Source organism: Falco rusticolus, chromosome 4, assembly GCF_015220075.1.
Source record: "Falco rusticolus isolate bFalRus1 chromosome 4, bFalRus1.pri, whole genome shotgun sequence".
Classification (NCBI taxonomy): Eukaryota; Metazoa; Chordata; class Aves; order Falconiformes; family Falconidae; genus Falco; species Falco rusticolus.
This window is the reverse complement of record NC_051190.1, coordinates 5720369-5739877: the sequence shown is the minus strand read 5'-3', so window position 1 is coordinate 5739877 and position 19509 is coordinate 5720369. Positions and strand designations below refer to the sequence as shown.

The following is a 19509-nucleotide window of genomic DNA, read 5'->3' as shown; positions in this document are numbered from 1 at the left end:
AAAATATACTTTCAAAGGTATTTTTCATTTTGCTCTGTACAACGTCTGTGACTGCTGCTGAGGCAAACTCATTTTGAGTCCTTGATAAGGTTTATTTTTTCACATTCTTTTCTCTGCCTTCTAAAATCTTGTCTAAGAATAATAGATTTTCAGGAAATGGCTTAGGGTCAGCTGAGTTCACTGATAAAAGCTCCAACAAGAAGAAACAACAACTAAAAAAACCCCCTTACCTGCTGAGACTTACTATAGGATATTATGTATTAACATGGCCTTTTTAATTACAAAGGACCCACTTTGCAGGCTTTTCCAGACCTCTGGCCAAGCTTGTAACCTACTGGCAGAGTTTACAGAGCATCAATGAAAAGCTGTTAAACAAGCCAGCAACCTAACCTATACAAACCAGAGCTTATTAAAAATCAGTGTTTGTAATTAGTGTACTCCTTGCTGTTAATTGTCTGCTTGCACTTCGTATTTTCCCTAAGCAATTTTTTATTTATTTGTAGTCAGTTTTGTGATTAGTGCCCCTTTTCCTGAGTTACAGATGCTATAGTGAGCTAGCTGCTTAATGAAAAAGATGTTTTATATGGTACTTAAAAACAAACACATAAAACATACTGTTGGTCTGAAGTTTCTTAGGGAAATGTAAATTTTAGTTGTAATAAATTTTAGATCTTTTTAGTTGGTTATAAATAGTTGTGTCAGTGATTCGCATGGTATATCTTAACACACGAAGTAATTTTCCTTAAGTTGTGTATTTGAAAAAAAAAATCTAGTTCCTGAGATAGAAAAAAAAAAATACGGAGCTGATCAAAAACACAAACTAAAAATATCCAAAATTGTGTAGTATTGATTCTGGGATCTCATTCTGCTGTATTGTAGCAAATGGATAACATCAGCGTGAGCAGTGAATTCAGCTGTTGGATGCAGCTTTAGAAAATATCAATTTTTAATGATGACGTCCCTGTAGAAACATCTCCGTGAGTGCATGAGCAAGTGCACTCTATGCTTAACAGCTTCCCCATGCAGACCACTTGGTGGTAGTGGTGGTCAGCAAACGAACATCTTCCTGTGGTTCTGCTGAGTCTGCTGAAGAGTCTGCTGGGGTTTTCTTCAGTCTCGCTCGTTAGCGTAACCAGACAGTGAAAACCTCCTGCAGGAAGCATAACCTACTTGCTGTGCAGCGTTGTGGGAACAGTTTGCTGCGCTGCACCGGTAGCACACTTTATACTCGACCTATATGCACCAGGAAAGTGCAAGCTAGTGGAAGGTTGTCTTGCATGTAACCTTGCTTGTAACCTCTACTGGCATAGAGAGAAACAAACTAAACAATTTTGCTGCATTACAAAGTACAAAATATACCACCTAATTTAAATTAATTTATCATGTATATTCAGCGTTTCCAGAAACACCTGCTGATGTTCTGCCCCATTGCGGGTGTCTCTAAATATGTAATTTGTAAATGGAAAATACGCAGCTGTATAAGCATGAGAAGAAAAAGATTTGAAACCCCTTTGTGGCTCCTGCATCCGCCCATAGTAAGAGTCTCATCAGACCATGTATATATTGCATGTACAGCATTGAGGCTTAATTTCTACCTACTGACCCAGACAGAATGAAATATGTAGCAAGCAATAAATGTCAGAACAAGTCTCCTGAGCCCATTGGGTTTTGTGCTGGTTCCTACCACCTGTTCGGTGTTTCTTCCCAGCTTTTCAGAAGCAAACCAGGGCTCCAGTGGTCCACTAATGATGTGATGCCTGCTTTCCTAAGCAGGCCAGCCGCAGCCTTAGCCTTGCAGGCCCTTAGCTCTAGGTGTGAGCTGTACCTCTCACTGGGGCATAGGCTCTTGTTCCACCAAAATGTTAAAGTTGGAGGAAACTGTCAAGATTTAGTTAGATGCAGCTATGGAGTAAAAGCAAATTAGTGGTCAAAACAGCCCAGTCTGAAAGGATTTACTGTAGATCCTGGCTCTGAACAGATTTTATGCAAGTATTTTCCTGTCAGACTAACCAGCTTCAAAACAGAGCTGGGTACACCGAGACGGATGAGAAATACGACAATTATTCAAGTGCCTTAGTACCAAGATATTCCAGCTTCAACTGGGGCAGCTTTGTATTAGCTTCCCTCTTAACACAGCTTGTGTAAGAAGGGACAGGGTTGCAAAGTGACTGTTAAGTTTATCTTTGACGAACAAGGTTTGTGGATTACAATGCACGTCCTTGTTTTCTACAAAAGCCTCTCTGTTCGGATGGTGTACAGTTAAGAGCACATGGCAAAGTCAGCTTCCTGAGCCATCGCTGGGTGGGATGGGGGGACTGCCCATGCAGTGAAGTCTCATGGTTTTCACAGGGGTGGAAAGAAAAAGGCTACTTAATTCTTTTCCAGTGTCAGTGGTTAAATAACATAATATTGAATAAGTCTTTCTTCTGTAATCGCTCATTGGAATTTGCCAAATCATAAGGAAAATACATTTTCATTTTATTATCTTTTCTACAGCTGCAATAGCAATCCTTCAAACTCTTGTGTTCTCACTGTATTCTCATAATGTTGAGAAATATTATGAAATGTTGCTGGTATTCAAACACTTAAAGACCTCTTTATGCAGGGCCTTTTTTGATTAGTGAAGTTAGTATTAAATGCTTGTTGTGTGCTACAGCACAAGTTAAAATATAATGATCTAAAATAACGGCTTATGCAAAACTGTCATAACAAATCTTGCCCAATATAAACCCAGTCTGCTTTCTTTCCTTTGTCAAATATGGGTCATGTATTTCTGAAAGTGAACAGTATCCAGACTGTTTCACATTGAGGAGGGAGCCAAATACGAGATCCATTAGAGGAAGTATTCAACTTGAGCCTTATCTGTGTTACAGCAACATGCGTATGGGTGATGATGGATATTCCTGCCGAAGGACAAATCAAATTAACCAATTTCTACACCAAGCAGTCCATTCAGTTCATGTTAGAGGAACTTCAGCATGTTTCCTTTGCAGGCATGTGTAGATATCAACTGAAAGCCAAAAACTGGTTTTGTTTAACATTTGTCAAGATTATTTTCCAGTCACAGCTCAGGAGGCCTCCATTTATGCTCTTGCTATTCCAGGAACACTAGTGAAATTGTTGTGAACATAAGAATCAAAAGACTGGTTATGCTATATGCAAATTTTAACTATTAAGAAAAAAATAAGCTTGGCTGGTGAGGAAGTGCTCTGATCTAACAACTTAAGGGGAACCCTCCCTGGCCAGTGGAAGGAAGATCAGTCTTCTAAAAAATTAAATAGCTTTAGCATCAAGATCAGAGTGAAAAACAGATGACTTTAGCCAGTGTATGCGATACAAATAAAAAAGTCACTCTGTAAATTGCTGTTGATCAGTAACAGCTTTTCAAATCACCCTAATTATACGCCTTACTTGGAGGGGTCTAGTAAAGTCTGAAAGGAATGTTTTTACCAGTGATTCATCTGAGGCATTGTTCAGTTGGTGTAATTCAATGTTGTACTGGTTACATCTGGTTCTTCACAAGAAAAGTGAAATACAGCACTCCGCTGATGTGTGTGGGAGGACTTGGATTTGCAAGCATTCTGTTTTGCTGAGCAATTAATATGGACATGTATGGTGGTATAATAGTGATTTTCCTGAATGAACGAATCTGTATGACTGTGCTTCACCAAGTTGAATTGCAAAACGTCCTATGTACTTGTATACAAGTTTGAAACGTTGCTATTGCAGCTATAGAAAAGATAATAAAAACTAAAAGATCCGATCCAATTAGAAGCAATTAGTTCTGGTTTTGTTGTGTAATGCCATTACAAGCCCGGGTGGTTTCAATTGCTCTGCTGAAAGACAATTTAATTGTTTCCCTCTGTAACCTGGGAATGGCAGGGCAGAGACCCAAGGAAAGATGGGAGTGGTGTCAGCTTTTAAAATTTGATAGTGTTTTTTTTCTTTTTTAATTGGCCTTGAAAACCTGTAATAGTGACTTCTGCAGGTTAGTTGGAATCACTAAGGTGAGACCTGAGGGCAAATGACAGCATTTCCCTGGCGCTGGTGGCACCTGCATGGTGATCTGTGGGCAGCCTCTGCTAATTGTAATTGCTGCTGCCTTTCCTCCCACCCTCACGTGCCTGCATCTGCCTTAAAAAGAGAAATTTGAGCCAATTGTTCTGTCTTAGGTGGGCCTAAGCTGTGACTGAGTGTGCATGGGTGCTTTAAAGGGAGATGGGGGGTGTTGAGGAGCCCAGAATCTGTGTAACCTACAATGGGCCTGATCTTTGCCTGGTTGGTTTTTCAGAAAAAAATGTAAAATACCTCTGCACTTTTGGTTTAGAGGAAATGTCCCGCTAGTCTGTTGAACGATTGTGTCAAGCAAACAAAAATGAAGAGTTATCGAACCTCTGTGTTCGAAGAGCTGTGCCAGAGGAACGTGTTCCAACCCCATCCTTCAGGCTGGGTGTCCCGGCAGATGCTGCCTTGCTGGGGGTGGCCCGGGCTTACCCCCCAGGAGCTGCACATACCATGCTGACAAGGAATGAGGAACAATATTTATGTATTTAACAAAAAAGAAAACAAAACAGAGGGTCTGCTTGAAGTTCTGTGGGAAGCTGTATTTTTGTGAACTGCACGTTGTCATGTTAGTGGTCTTCAGTTTATCAGAAAATTGTACAATTGTTTAGCTGTACTGAGTGACTTGTATGTAACAGCTCAGGTGCATAGCTTCAGAGGCTGAACTTGCTTGGCTTTCTAGACAGCTGATGGAAAATGTCTTCTGCCAAGAGCAGCTGATAGCAGGTCCCTGGCGTAGGCGTCTCTGTCTTCCTGAGGAGCTTTATCATCACAGGCTGGGAGGGAGCCTGAGGAAACTCCTAAATTAAGCATTTGTAGTTGGGTCGTGCAAAAATCCACTGTCAGCACCACTTGCTTCCTCGACCGAGCTGCTTCCCCCCAAACCTTCGCACCCTCTCCCCACAAACAGCAGTTTACAGCGCGCTTACAAAGTCAACGTTTACCTTAAGCAAGTCGCGCTGCAGCAGGGAGGAAGAGGTGAGGGCCAGAAGGAAAGCACTGAAGAAGCCCACGTTGCCCGTTCCTCCTCATCCTCACCAACAGACAGTGAGGGGAGGTCAGTCCATGGCACAAGTGGGCAGGGAGGGACTTGAGGCATCAGCTTTAGCAATCTGCAGTCACGTAATGCAAGCCCAGAAACCTCCGGTGGCTCGGCCGGCCGGCCGGCCAGTTGTGGGTTGCCAGCAGAACCAATGTCAATCCTTTCCTAAAATGGTGTGAAACCCAAAGACCACCTTCGTCAGTAGGTCTCTGAATTGTTGAGTAATCTTTTTTTGAAAAAAAAAATATCACCTAGTTTTACTTTTCATTTCAGAGTGATTCCTGTAGGAAATCTTCCAAATCCAAGCGAGACAAGGAGAAACAGACCTGCAAGAGCTGCAGCGAAAGCTTCAACTCCATCACTAAAAGGCGACACCACTGTAAGCAGTGTGGGGCCGTAAGTATCAGAATGCACTGAGCTTTCTAGTTTCTTCTGCAGAGACTGTTGAAGAGAATTTATTTCTTTTTTTTCAGTGCAGGAACTAAGATGTTCTCATTTGTGGCAGGTCATTGACAGAGCAGATATTTCCACTTGCTCTGCTCCCTGGGAATCAGGGGAAGAAAGAGCAAAATTCTGGTTTTGCCTAGTCTGGGGCTGTTTTAAAGGCAAATACGGTGCCTCAGTGGATAAAAAGAAAGGTGGTACTTTCCCTGGGAAGGTGTGTGTATCTGGGGAGGGAGCTGTCCCCTGTACTTTGTTTGCAGAAACAGAATGGCCTGCTGTCAGCCTCATTCACACAGCAGCTCTTTCTAGGGTGGACAGCTGAATATGCAATATTAAAGATGGGTGGGTGGTTCTTTCCCTAAAGCAAAGTTGTTGAGAGTTGCTTGCACCAAAGTGATGTCCTCCTCCTTGAAAAGGCAAAAGAACCCAGTCCTAGAGATTGAAGGCCAGGTTACTGAAGGCACTTGGCCGCTCTTCCCCAGTGCCCTGTGCTGAGAGCTGAATTCTCAGGTGTTTTTTTGCAAATCACAACCACAGCCAAGATGAGATTGATTTCTGTAAGATGACGTGAAACTTGCCTTCTACGGCTTGAGTTTCATGGTTCACTGTTCCTAATGTAACTAATGTTATTTAAATACCATTATTCATTTGAAGTGGAGATAAATTTTCAGCTGAAGAGAGGCGCAAATATATATAGTTAAGATGTTTAAAGAAACCTCAGTCTCAGCAATTGAAATAAAATGACTGTGGAGGAGATGCTTTTGCACTGGAGTTGGGATTATTCAACCTTCTGGGTTTGTTTCTATTAATAACTACTAAAATAATGAAATATATTTCTGGAGGTTTAAAATATTCCATTGCAAAGCTCAGTATTATTAAAGGAATTACATAATAGCTTTCCCGCCATGGACGGTGAGATAACAAAATTACTTTATTAATAATTTATTGTTAAACACTTGTTGGTTATGCGATGTTCTGTGATGTGGCAATAGCATTCAAATTAAAGAAGTGAATTCTTCTCGAGGAAAGACTGTCATGTTTCTAAAAATGGTAGCTTGCTTCTGTTCATAGAACCCGGCTTCCCTTAACACTTGCTGAACTAAGGCAGTTGCCTTCGTACAGTAATTAGCGTCTTGCAGTGAAGCGTATGATTATATGTACTTGTACCTGAAGGCTGTTTGAGGTGTATTCTTGTGCAGTAAATTTGGAATGGATGTTGATCCAGGCTGCCTGCCCCTGCCTTGCATGCCAGGGGAGCAGCTTCTCTCCCTGGAGCAGCGGTGCGATAGCGAGTGGTAGCGTCAGAGCTTAAGTGTGAAAACATGTTCCCAAGCTGCAGATCCATTGTTCTTCACGAGCGCCGGTTTCGTGGGACTGATGTGTCCTTGTATGATCTTGGCAGCTGAGGAAAGGAATCAAAACTTGTTAATTTGGCATCAGACAAAGAGTTTTAAATGGATAATATATCAGACTGTGCTTTTAAAATGGTCGGTCAGTTTTGGATTCCTCCGTTCTGTCAGGCTGAACTTGATGCCTAGTTGATGAGGAAGTCAGCCACCTTTAGTCTGGAAATCAGCCCTTCCTAGGCCGTTTTTTGATTGGCTTTAGAAAGCACTAATTGCTTTGTCATCCTAAGCCCTTTTTGACTTACAGAGGCTTATAAGAAAAGAAATTCATACTTGTGTGGTGTTAATCATAAAGTATTTCCCAAAAGGCGTATGTTTTCTTTAATTAGGTATTTTGGTATGCAGCATGGGTTCACAAAAAAATAATTATTGATGAAGGTAAAGAAAGTAAATATTATATTGGTCACTCTATCTTATGCTTACATTAGTTTTCCGGATTTAACTTTAATAACAACCATTCTGCAAGCCATTTTCTTTGGAGAAGCGTTATGTCTTAATGATGGCTAATAAAGCACCATCTTTCTGATACAGGTGATCTGTGCAAAATGCTCTGAGTTTAAAACACTTGCAGATAACAGCCGTCACAATCGAGTGTGTAAAGAGTGTTTTCTGCAGTTACCAGCAAGCCCATGCAGCCCTGGAGTGGAAGCAGTCGGAGAACAAAAGAAAAGACTAGCTGTAGAGGTACAGTATTTAGCTAAGAATTTTTGGTGTGCTAGCTGCCCTTGTGAGTCTCTCTCTTCTATTATTTTTTTTAAAATGTAATTATTTAAAACAAAATTTATTACCTTTTTCCCCCCACCATGATATTTGACCCTCTGGCCTATAATTTGTATGGAATGTGCATGCATCCTGAATGCTGTTTGTAAATGGCAAGCGTTCATTGTGGGATGCTGATCAGACAGGGATGCACACAGATTTTGCAGCTAGGTTTCAGCTTTCAAAGTAACCAAAAAAAGAGGAAAAACTTCTGGTTTGTTTTTGTTGTGGGGCATTTCAAATCTTGAGTTGTGCGCAATAACCACTGGCAGAACTTGACAAAATAAGATTTGCTTTTTCACTTTTACACCATCTAGAAGATACTTTTGCACTCCTTATTTCACATCCTGTCAAAATATTATTGAAGGGAATTTTTTCTTAGTTGATTGTGCAAAAGTATGGCATCCTTCTGAAAGACTGTCAGGATTCACAGAAACTTTCTGTAACCTGCTATAAGGCAGACTCTTTTCTCCAAGACTTCACTTCCAGAAATGATGCTGTGTAAACTGCTGCTTCACAATTGACACAGATGTCAACAAGCTTTATACCATGATAGCAGCACATCCTACCCTTATTTTTTACAAGAACAAGAAACGTGTTGGCAAACTGATTTGTTTTATCCTCACCCACAACTGAACCTTCTCTTACCAATGCTTTTTTTAGACTGTTGGCAGAGCTGTGAGTATCGTTACGTGCCATGCTTTTCATGGACCACCTTGAAGAAAGGTTTTCATTTATTTTACCTGTGAAATACAGCCAGAAGTCACAGATATGTAAAAGAGGACATTCATCTCTGTTGAAAGTGGACCCACAGGGACATCAAATTCTGGAAAGACACACTGAGACACAGAGAACTTAACTTCATTGCAAATCGTCCTTCCCCCTGATGTGCTGACCTACCACCATTCTGCTTTGAGCATGGCATGGAAAATTAGGGAACAATTGTGGCCTATACTGAAAAACATCTTACCTTGAAAAACATCTTTCTGGAAGCTACCCCTCAGTGCCATCAGACTGCCTTCAGCCTTGTTATACCCTTCATGAGAACAAAACTGCATGGAAAAGAGCTAGACTGAGCAAGAAACGTAAACCTGCCAGTGCATATCAGAGCTCCTGTAATAAATGCTTCCTCAAATAGTCTTTTTAGACCCTGCCCTGCTCTGCTTCCCAGCACATTATATTTCTTTCCAGGCTACTAAATGTACCTACACAGGTAAAATTATACTAGCATCGTGTCCCAGAGTGAACTCTGCTGCTCAAGTGCTTTGTCAGGTTTGTACCCAAACACATCCAGAATCTCAGAAATACAAAGTAGGGTAAAGCTAGAAATGCACGTTGCCCTTCCCTGAGCTACCACATCTGCAGAGTGCGGAGAAGATTCTGGATCTGGAGCTTGATACCATCAAAAACTGCAGATACACACTACAGCTATGACTGCAGATGATGAGTGCTTAGAATGCATCAGTATAGTCTGTGGTATCTCATAATAAACTTTCTAGCACTGTTTAAGCAGAGCTGCTTGCCAGTAAAGTGAAAATCTACAGCTACCCAGCCCAGAGTTAATCTGAAAAGCCAAAAAGCAAACCAGTGAAACGTGACCTATGGCTTTACTTTAGAAAGCAGATTACAGCAGAAAACTGCAAAAACCAAAGGAAAAGAGTCATCTTTCCCTCATACACTCAGGCTTCTAGCCTTCTGCTAAATCTTCAAAGGATCAGGTAAAATGCAAGAAACTAGGTGTATAAAAAAGAAAGATGAGAGCTGGTCTTTTTCTTTCCCTCCTATTTACATTAAACTTTCTTAACAAGCTTAACAGCAGCTGAGGAGATTGCCACTTTACAAATGTTATTAGCAGATGCCAGAAATTCCCAGGAGACTTCCGTGTAGAGTCTGATATGAAAAGGAGTTTTACTTTTCTTTTGCTTTCTATCAGAATACAAAAATTTCTTTCAATCTTTTTTTTGCCTTAGTGCTCTCTGATTTGGCTCACACCTCTCTGCATCCATGCACAAGAGTATCCATTAATACACCTTTTGCATTAATTTGAAATCATCTCCCAGGCTACTTTGCTAAGCAAGAAACTAGCTGCATCATCTTAATTACTATTCTCAATTTTCTTGGTGGAGGTGGAATTTAACTTCAAGTCCGCTGGGAACAGTAGCTCAGCATCTGCCTGTATTATGTGGAATTGTGCTATTTCTTGACGGTATATAATAATGACTACACTTTTGTTCAGCTATGGGCTATCCAGCATTTGCCCTACAATATTAATTGACTCTGGACAACTTGTAAGTATTTTTCATACTTAATTCTAAGTATTTTTGCCCATGTAAGCATCAGTGGAAACAGCCCTTTTTTCTTTTTTCTTTTTTCTTTTCCCTCTTTTTTTTTTTTTTTCTTCATCCAGAAGCAAAGCATCTTAGCAGCCGAAAATAGCCTCTTCAGCAGCTACCTCCAGTTCCTTGAAAAAGGGAAGACTTGGTACAGAATGTGGGTGACCATCCCCAAGACTGAACCTCTTGTTCTGTATCTGCAAGGAAGTAGCCAGGTAAAATGGCATTCATGAGGGTTAACACACAGGAAAAAGAGAAAATAAAAAGCCTAAGTTTAAATATGTCAAACTGAGAAATAGGTCAAAGGATTTGGCTTGGTTTCAACAACAGAAATTAACTTGGTATTCTGAATATAGCACAAAGCCTCAGAGATTTCAAATTTCCTTGTTATCTGTAGTTACTGCTGATATGGTTGTGAGCAAATATTTAAGTTCATAGCTTAGCTTTTCCATTTTTCAACAACAAAGGACAAAACAAGGATAATTTGCTTATGTTTTGGGGTTATTTTGAGGTTTCAGGCAGGTATAGTCAAAGGTTTTATTACCTTGTCGTTAGGGAAAGCACTTTCCTCTAAAATGTATAGAGCTGTGAAGCAGTCTGAATATTACAATTGCTGGTTCAAGATTTTATTCTTTTTTAAACCTAGTTCTGGGCCAAGGGGATGGAGGAATTTGTGGGAATGTAGAAGTTCTTCGGCCTGAAAAATGGACTGTGTTTGCTAAAGCTCCTTGTCATAGCATCATGTGATTTTTTATCTTTATTTGAAATAATTAGCGTTAAGCATTTTTTTTAAAGTGTGCTGTTGAAGCTAACTAGCATTTGTGTGTGGTGAAAGTCCAGTACAGAAATGCCCATTTCCATGACAGAATATGCAAAATAGAAGTATCAGTCATGCTTCCTCAGTGCTGAAGGTAAAGAATGACAATGCTGGAATGAGATCCCCCATATCCAATTTTTTATGTGGTGTTTGACACATTTGTGTACAGCTTTATCTCCTGGGTCAGACAGAAAAAGAAACGGGTCCAAATTCAGCCTACCATTACCCTGCTATAATTGTAGTGCTGTGAAGGGTTTGCTTTTTATTAACCTCAGTTTGTATGGCTGTAGCTAGGGGCAGTCTGGGAACTAAAGACTACCAATGATTTTATAAAGCTATTCAAAGTAAAGCTTACCCCATTGCAAATGTTCAACAAGAAGTACACGTTGTCCTTAGAAGTGTGTTCATTTTGCTGCTTGTCAGCAAGAACACCTCTGGTTTTGAACAAGCGTGTGTAATGATTTAAGCGTAGCGTTCAAAGAGACTGAAAGCCTGAATCTGGAGCTCCAGGCACAGCCCACTTGGCTTCATCTAGGACTCCAACCCCACACTCGGGTAAGCTTCCAATTCCTCCTGCAGGCAGCGAGCTGCCTGGCTCTCCTCCTAGTCAACAGGAGATGCATGACTGAAATTACAAGTTGAAAAAGCAAACAGCCTCAGACAAAGCACAAACTGAGTGCAGCAAACCCAATCTTTACATCTCTCTGGAGTCAGAGTCTGGGGAAAGGAAAAAAAGCTTCAAAAAGCAAAGCAGAGAGAATGGCTTCGCTGCATTAACTTTTCAACTGATGTGAAAGCTGTGCCTTAGGAAGGGACTAGTGCAGGCTCCGTAGCCTGTACAAAGCAGAGTCTCTCACACAGGCAAGCTTGGGGAAGGCAAGTGGGAACGGGGAGAGGTCTAGATTCTTTGGTCTTCCTCACCCAGGAGCAACGTGTCATCTAAGAGATGACCAGAACAAGGAGTTGAGAGGAAGCAATGCCTCTTACACAGTATGACCTAGAAAGAGATTTTCTCTAGTGCCCAACTAACTGTCTCGGGACAACACAAATAATAACCCATGGGACGTAGATCAGCTGTATTTAGAGCATAGCAGAATGATGCTCAACTCCCCGGGGCCCCGTCCTGACAGTCATGCAAAGCTAGGGCTGGAAGCAGGAGGAGCATCTGTGCTTCAGATGCTACATTCTCTGCTCCATGTCCTGCCATATTTGATCTTGAGACTCTGTTGACATTACTGGTAAGATGCTATTTTTTAGGAGAGAGCAGTGCCTTGGGCACTGATTGTTGATTTTTATGACACTTAAATTTAGTGGTTAGCGCCCTCCAGGTGTGAGAGAAATCTTCCAGTAAAGCTGCAAGAAAGCATACAGGGCAAGGTTGATCTATCTTACATTCAGTAACTGAGCTCTTACATTCAATAATCAAGCCAGGATTTACTGTTGGGAGTCACCAGTTGCAGGCTGACACTATAAACAACAAAAATTAATCCCTTCTTCAAGGGCCTACCATTCTCCCTCGGATACTTTCTTCAATTTGCATCTGACTGAAGGAAAAAAAAAAATGAAGTAAATCCCATTCTTTGATACTAACGCAACGTTCTTGTTAGTTCTGGTTTGCATAGTATACACTAGGCTTCCAAGAAAAATCTCTTCCAGAGCTGCTTTCCTAGTGGTTGAGCATCTGGAATCAGTCGGGCACCACTCTGGCTCGGATGTTACTTTTCCAGGTGTTCTGTTTTGTACAGCCACCTCGATGTTATCTCACAGACATCTTTAGGCCTGCAAAGAAGCATTTCGGTGCCTAAAAAAAGACATGCCTTCTGGGAAAAATACTGGCAACAATGGTATTAAAGGTCTTGAAACACAGACCAAGCGAAGCATGACTGTAGGAGTTTGAAAGTTGGGAGATTATTTTCAAAAAGAACAGAAAGAATAGCACCTCTTGGGAAAAAGGAGTAAACCAAGCTGAAGCTGGAGCTTCTGATACAGTAAAAGCCATCACAGCTTCTGTTCTTTGCACCCCCAACCCTCACACTGAAGAAGGGATGCCGGTGCAGATGGAAATAAGTAAGACTCACAGGCTTTGAAACAGCAAGAAAACTGCTTTTTTGCTTTAGATCCTTGTTCCAGGAGAATGAATTAATCCCCTGAGTGTTCACGGTTTAAGTCTTGCATAAGGCTTTATGCATGAGGATAAAATTCACAGCTTATTTAGGTATGGAAATCATACCAATTTTATCTGTCCTCAAACTGAGACAGAATTTGTGCAGCTGTTTGTCACATGTATCTGAGTGGAATTAGAAGAGCTTGCATATAAGCAAAGACTACCTCAGGCTTAAGGCTCAGCAGTTTTACAGAAATGTGTCTTTCCAAGGGCTCCACCTGGACCTTCTGTCCCCATTGGCCTTGTAAAATGCTCAGCTACCTCCACAGCTCTGATACGAACTCACACCTAATTGAGAAAGGCACAATTAAGGAGTCCCAGCTAGCTAGAGAAGTAATGAATTTTGGAGAAATACGGAGGGTAAATCTAGTACAGCAAGAGCTAGTGTATACAATAATTACCAGGTTTGATCCAAGAAAAGATTTTGCTTTATAAATTCTGAAGAAAAATATTTCATTCATCACGTAAAGGTGAGTTACTCCTAGAAAGTAAGGGAGTAGCTGGTAGTTTGAAGTTGAGCTCAGGTTTTAGAGTTTTGCGGCTTCTCTGTTGGCCACATTTAGGTGAAGCTTTAGCTGGCCCTGCACGAAGCTCTGCCTGTCCTTCTACGTGGTCCTGCAGAGCTTTGCATCTTGGCTCACCGTTGCGTCATGGGAGTCTCTCAATGATTTGTGCAAGGCTGGGATTAGATCGTAAGTGGGTTGAGTGGGAGTTTGGTGGAAAACCCAGGGATTTTCTAAACCTACTCAAAAGTAGGAGGGAAAAATAGTAGTGGTCCATCAGTGGGTAACTGTTGTTCTGTATATTTGCCTAAGAGAGCTTATACGCCTCAAATTGACACCCAGTGCAAGAGGGATGTCTGTGTGGAGGGGTGCATGAAATAGAACCGCCTGTATGGTGGAACTGGGCTGTCCGTTCCCAAATCTTAAGCCCTGGATATTGGAATGGCTCTACTAGAGCAATAAACAAATGCTGCTGTAATTACCTAGATAAATAACCCATTAGTATTATACTGCTTAGAGTCGGTAATGCTTGTGATTACTGACAATGTCACATATCTAGTAGACTTTTGTGTATCGCTCAGTGTCTCAAGAAAATGATTGAAATCAACCATAAAGCGGAGCTCTTTTCAGCGCTGGGTAGTTTGGTTTGATGAAATACTGACATCATGCAACCCTAGTATGTTGCATACAGAAGTATTTTTAAAAAACATCCACCAATTCAACCAGCCAAATCCAGTAGGCTCTTGAAAATGGAACATGAAATTTACCTCTCCGTAAGGCCTGTAAATCCTACTTATGTGCTCGACGTAGGGCCTGAGTTCCTTGTGGGTGCGGCATAGCCTCTGGATTTGCTAAACTCCAAGTAGGAGGGGAAGGGCTCGGTGGCAGAGGCAGTCCAGAGATGCTCCTGGTCACACAGGGTGACCTGGTTTGGGTGTGTGCTATGACTTGAGGCCGAGTTCTTCACCTGAATTTGTCAGTAGTGGAGCTTTTCAGAAATAATTTAAATGCCTTCCTTTTGGATCAGGCAGGTACAGAGAAAGTGGCAAAGGCATCATATTAAGAAAAGGGAGGAAGCAAGACCAAAGGCAGTCTGCTTAATTTGCCTGTGTCTGCACACGTTGGGTAGGTGTAACGTGTACAATTCAAACATCAGTTTGCTCTTGCACTGCACTTCTTGGCTACAAATGATACCCTTTTCATCGTCATGGGCAGCCTCCAGTTTCACATGTGACAAGTCGTAGTGTCTTTTTCTAAAAGAAGATTGGTGAAGCAGGCATGGTTGAGCTTGCATGTGCTCTTGTGCATTTTGCGTTCATCAGTCCCATATTTGCTTGCTTCAGCACTGCCATGTATGCAGGTCTAGAGCCACTCTGTACATGCCAGTTCAAACTTCTGCATGTGCAAGACCTCCCTGTTTATATGGATGCGGCTGTGGTGGCAGGATCTAGAACTTGTATACTACTTTGAAAACAACTGCTTACACTCAAATAGGAACTGAATTCTTTAGTGTTTGACCTAAAGCCACCAGAAATCTCCTTGAATAGTGCTTGGTCTTCAAGCAGATGGACTCTGGCATTTTTTGCGTAATAATAACAAGTAATAGATTAATAAATCAGGAACCCTGCATTGATTTCATAAAACGTTGTAGACATATTTTTGACTCTGTATTTTTTTGCCCTTTAGTTAATGTATGTGTTTGCATTGATGTGAGCAGCTCTGAAACATGAATTACTTTAGCTGACGTGTTAGAAAAGTAGAGGGGTTTGCCATTGTTCTCAGAGCTGTGGTCCCCTTCCAGATTACTAAATCATCTGAATTCGGTCTGGGGCGACAAGAGTGACTTTGTCACCTCTTTGTGGGATGCCTCGTTAGCTTCGGTATGAGGCTGCTACACAAGTAGCTGCTATGACAGGCGACAGCTTCTGACAGATGCTTGATGTCTGTGTGGTTTAAACTTGAGTTTGGAGACCCGCCTTTGAAAATGCTTTGCTGGCATCAGTTGGAACGAGTGGCTTGGTGATGGCACACCTTGCCTTGCTAAAGTACATCTTCCCCGAGAACTCAGTAGAGGCTGGCTGATGCTCAAGATGTGACTGTTAGAGAGGTGTGTTCCACAATCTGAGCTTCAGCCTCCTTGACAACTCTGAAAGGCATCATAAATAACTCTGTATTTCATAGTCACTTCCCTGGTCATGGCCTTTGTGTCTCTCGGTGTCCAGCTCTGCTTATTTCTCTCCTCTGAATCAACCTTACAAATGTCCCACAAGGTTCAAGAGGGGTTGCACTGAACTATTCTCAGCTGGATTGAATTGCCTGTACCTAATGCAACATTTTTTTTGTTAAAGGCAACATGCATAAGTTATGTGAAATTATAGGAGAATCCCCATCCATGCATGCCACTGCTGGATCTGTATTCTTACTGCAAAAGGGAATCTCTTAAATAAGAAGAATAAAAAGCACCGATAAGTCATTGCCTTTTATTGTTTTGAGTCAAGCAGTCAATATTGCCTCTTCTCTGTTTTCTGTGCTGTAGTACTGAAGGAGGAGCTGAACGCACACGTACTCTGGAACTGCATCAATGTGCTTACCGAAGTGCGCGCGTGTTCCCCCGGCGGGCAGGGTGGCAGGCTGGAGCTCTCAGCCGGGGGCACGCACCCAGACACCCCACTTTGGTGAGAGTTGTGGCATAGCCAGAGCGTGTGTGCCTGCTGGCCATGTCCCAGGTGTAGGGTAATGCATCTCCAGACATGTCTTACTACTTCGAAGGTAGTTCTAAACTGTTTGAAACAGGTGGTTTTTTTATCCCCCGGAGAGGAAATCTTTTTTCCTGCACAGCATACCCCTGCTTCTCCCATTTCAAATACTGCTTGTTGCTGACTTTTTGTATTTGTTCTTCTTTAGGATGGACGGAGCCTACGTCCTATTCCTTTGCTGGGATACGAAGTCAGTTTACCAAGTTCTGGTGAGAAGTTTGAAGTGAAGCATGTTTTTAAGCTTTGCCAGTCCCAGCAAACTCTGTATTTCAGTGCGGAAGATGAAGAACTGCAGATGAAATGGATGGAAATTCTCACCAAAGCAGCCAAAGGGGAAACTGAAGATGTAACTGAAGGGCTTGGCAACCCATAGAGCAAGTTCTGTTTAGTTTCTTTGCTACACGCTATAAACCATCACTTGAATTTGGTATTCATGGCACTTTGGAATCTGTATGGCTTTATATTTTCATGTGTCTGCATAGGAAATTCAGTGGTTTCTCTCCTTTTATTGTACATTTCTCACATACGGTAGTTACCTGGCATGTGTTATGTTAAAGGAAAAGGTAGTTGTAGTTGTTGGTGGTGTCGATGCTGGTTTTAAAACAAAAGACAAGGAGAAAAGCATTAATTTTAACAAAGCTAATGGAAAACCATCAGTCTCTTGTTTTCCTAAATGTATATTTTCCAGTCCTTTTGATTGCTGTTCAGTGCAGGATGTGTATAGTCTGTGATTAGTTCTATAAATGCTGCCTTTAAGTTAAATGTTGTAAAGGCTTGTGCTGGCCACTGACATTCCGTTCTCTGTCCTTTCTCTCCTGGTAAAAGGTCTTTGTGAAATGTGAGCAATGTACTGAATATTTTCTCTTTGCTAAAACTATGTCTCTGCTATTTTGAGATGACCTGTTCACAAGACAAATACTGTAGAAGGGACTTCTAAAAATGACTGCAAACTGTGCAGAAAATAACATTAAGAAGCCTCATTGATTTTAAGCATTTATAATATTGTTTTGTTTTCTTTTGAAACCAATACCTTCCTTCCTTCTATTTGAACCCATTTTGATGTAAGTGAACAAACATTTTATACTGCAAACTGGGTTGTGATCAATAAACAAGAACATTTTTAGTACACACAGTACAAAAAGGCGACTTTTTTTGTTGTATTGGTTAATTTAAAAGTGACCTAGGATTTATTTATATAATTTGTAAATAATGTTTCATAAGTATTTCAAGAATTTTTAAAAGATCTCGGCTAAATAACAGGATTTAGTGCATAGAATAAGAGATATTTGTATGAACTGAATTTGTAATTTAATTTTTTTTGTTCACCTGTATTTGTCTTATTTTCAGACTTAAGTGCTTATCTAATTAAATAAACATTCGTGCAGGTAACTCCTGAGCCAGATTTCCAAGGCACAGCAAGCTTTAGGTCAACATTTAATATAGGTTTACCAAAAAAAAGCAAACAAAAAAAAAAACAAACATGGAAAAAAAAAAAAAGCGGCATGTCTGTTCCTAGTGATAGTAAGCATGTAGTACTGATAAAAATTAAATAAAAACTGTCACAGTACTGTATTTTTAAATGGTTTGGTTTAACTTTTGTTTCCTCTTCAGCCTTCTACATTTTCTGATATTGGTAGAAAGAAAGAACTGCTTCATACAGCCAGAGTTTGTTAGGATTGTTGAAAATTAGCGATCTGCATCAGTGAGTATTGTTCTTACCTACAGAAAAGAATTTGGTTTTCTTCCTTGCTTGGGCTTTGGTGGTTTGGGGTTTTTTTTATGCTGGTGAAATACATCATATGCCTGAAGTCCATGATGCTAAAAATCAGAGGCCATGTATTTTATTAGCTACTGGTAAAATTTCATGAGACTTGCATCTTCCCTCTCGTCCCTACCTGCCCTCTCGAATCAGTTAGCATGAAAGATTTCTTGCAGAGTAATTTTTATCATATAGTTTATGAAAAAAACCTCAGTGTGTGTTATTTTCTCCCCCAAGCTTCCCTGAAAGTGTAAAGATATAGAATGCTTGCCTTGAAAATTTAGTCATTTTGTAATATTTCTGGTTTGGATTTTTGTTGGTGTTGGGTTTTGTTTGTTTTTCAGGGTTGGGGTTTTTTGTTTGTTTGCTGGGTTTTTGTTTTGTTTTGAAGTTTTTCCTCTGTTACTCCACTTGCTTTGTTCCTTTTCTTTGTTACCAAGAGAGCAATGGGAAGGGAGAATGGTAAACCAGAACAAAATTAATGCATCTGAATATATCTTTCATTTTCTATTTTTATTAACCAAGAAAAAATCTTTAGCATACATTTTTTGCAATTTTCCTCCATTCTTTTTTTTAACTATGTCAAAATACACATGTAATGACTTTATATTCCTCAGTTCACCTTCTTTTAAAAAAAATAAATATAAAAAATAATTTGTAGTGTGCCTGCAGTGTTAACACATGATGGCACCTGTGGGCATTGGCGGTACGGTTCTCACGGAGCAGCCTTGTTTCCAGCTTGTCTTTCCACTTTCAGGGGCTGTGGCAAGGAACGTGCCTGGGGAATCTCTGCTTTATGACTAAGCCCCAAACAATCAAGAGCTTTTATAGTTTCAAGCCAGCAACTTAAACCTTGTCTAGAAAACTAATACAAGTCCCTTGCAGAAGATTCCAGAGCTCTGTCCGCTCTTGTTTGATACACCATGAAAATGCCCAGCCTAGAGACTGAAAGGAAACGGGTGATGGTGTCAGAGCTTGGGATCTCATTCCCTCGGTCATGGTTGGCAACGTTAGTGGTACTTCTCCAACTTTCAAAGCCTGATTTAGCTCCCGGTGGAGCTGAAGGACAGTCTGTTGGCCGCAGCTGAAGCTGCATTGTGTTGGGGTGAGTTACCGCTCATCCGTGTTGAGGCGTTGTTCAGGCTTTGGGTTATTCTTTCCTGTTCTTGGGACATGTGTGTCATTTATATAAATGAATTCAGCGGTATGAAGGCTGAGAACGTGATTCTGGGAGATGAATCTTTCAAAGTATCTGAATGCACATCTTTTAAGAATACGGGAAATAATCACTTCAGACCTCCTTCAATCCTGGTTAGTTCATGTGTCCTGCCACACCAAGGAAATAAGCTGCTTTCCCCCACACCCTTTTTTTTTTTTTTTTTTTTTTAACTTATAAACACAAAAGAAAGCCTGAGACAGTGGCAGCCTAGTTCACATGATGATAAACAGGCATGCCAAAATTGC

The 19509-nt window shown here is 40.9% G+C and overlaps 1 protein-coding gene across 6 annotated transcripts in view; it reads left to right on the top strand.

Moving 5' to 3' along the window:
* Positions 1 to 17749, top strand: part of FGD3 (FYVE, RhoGEF and PH domain containing 3) — a 112033-nt gene extending 94284 nt beyond the window's left edge. For 5 of the 6 annotated variants that reach the window (XM_037385437.1, XM_037385442.1, XM_037385439.1 and 2 more), the window contains exons 16-19: positions 5378 to 5500; positions 7486 to 7638; positions 10121 to 10261; positions 16435 to 17749. In XM_037385437.1, coding sequence (XP_037241334.1) covers positions 5378 to 5500; positions 7486 to 7638; positions 10121 to 10261; positions 16435 to 16659 — 642 coding nt within the window. In that variant the 3' untranslated portion in view covers positions 16660 to 17749. Of the gene's footprint in view, positions 1 to 5377; positions 5501 to 7485; positions 7639 to 8376; positions 10101 to 10120; positions 10262 to 16434 lie in introns of those variants that run through there. The other variant, XM_037385443.1, reaches the window with a different exon arrangement.
* The last annotated feature ends 1760 nt before the right edge of the window (positions 17750 to 19509 follow it).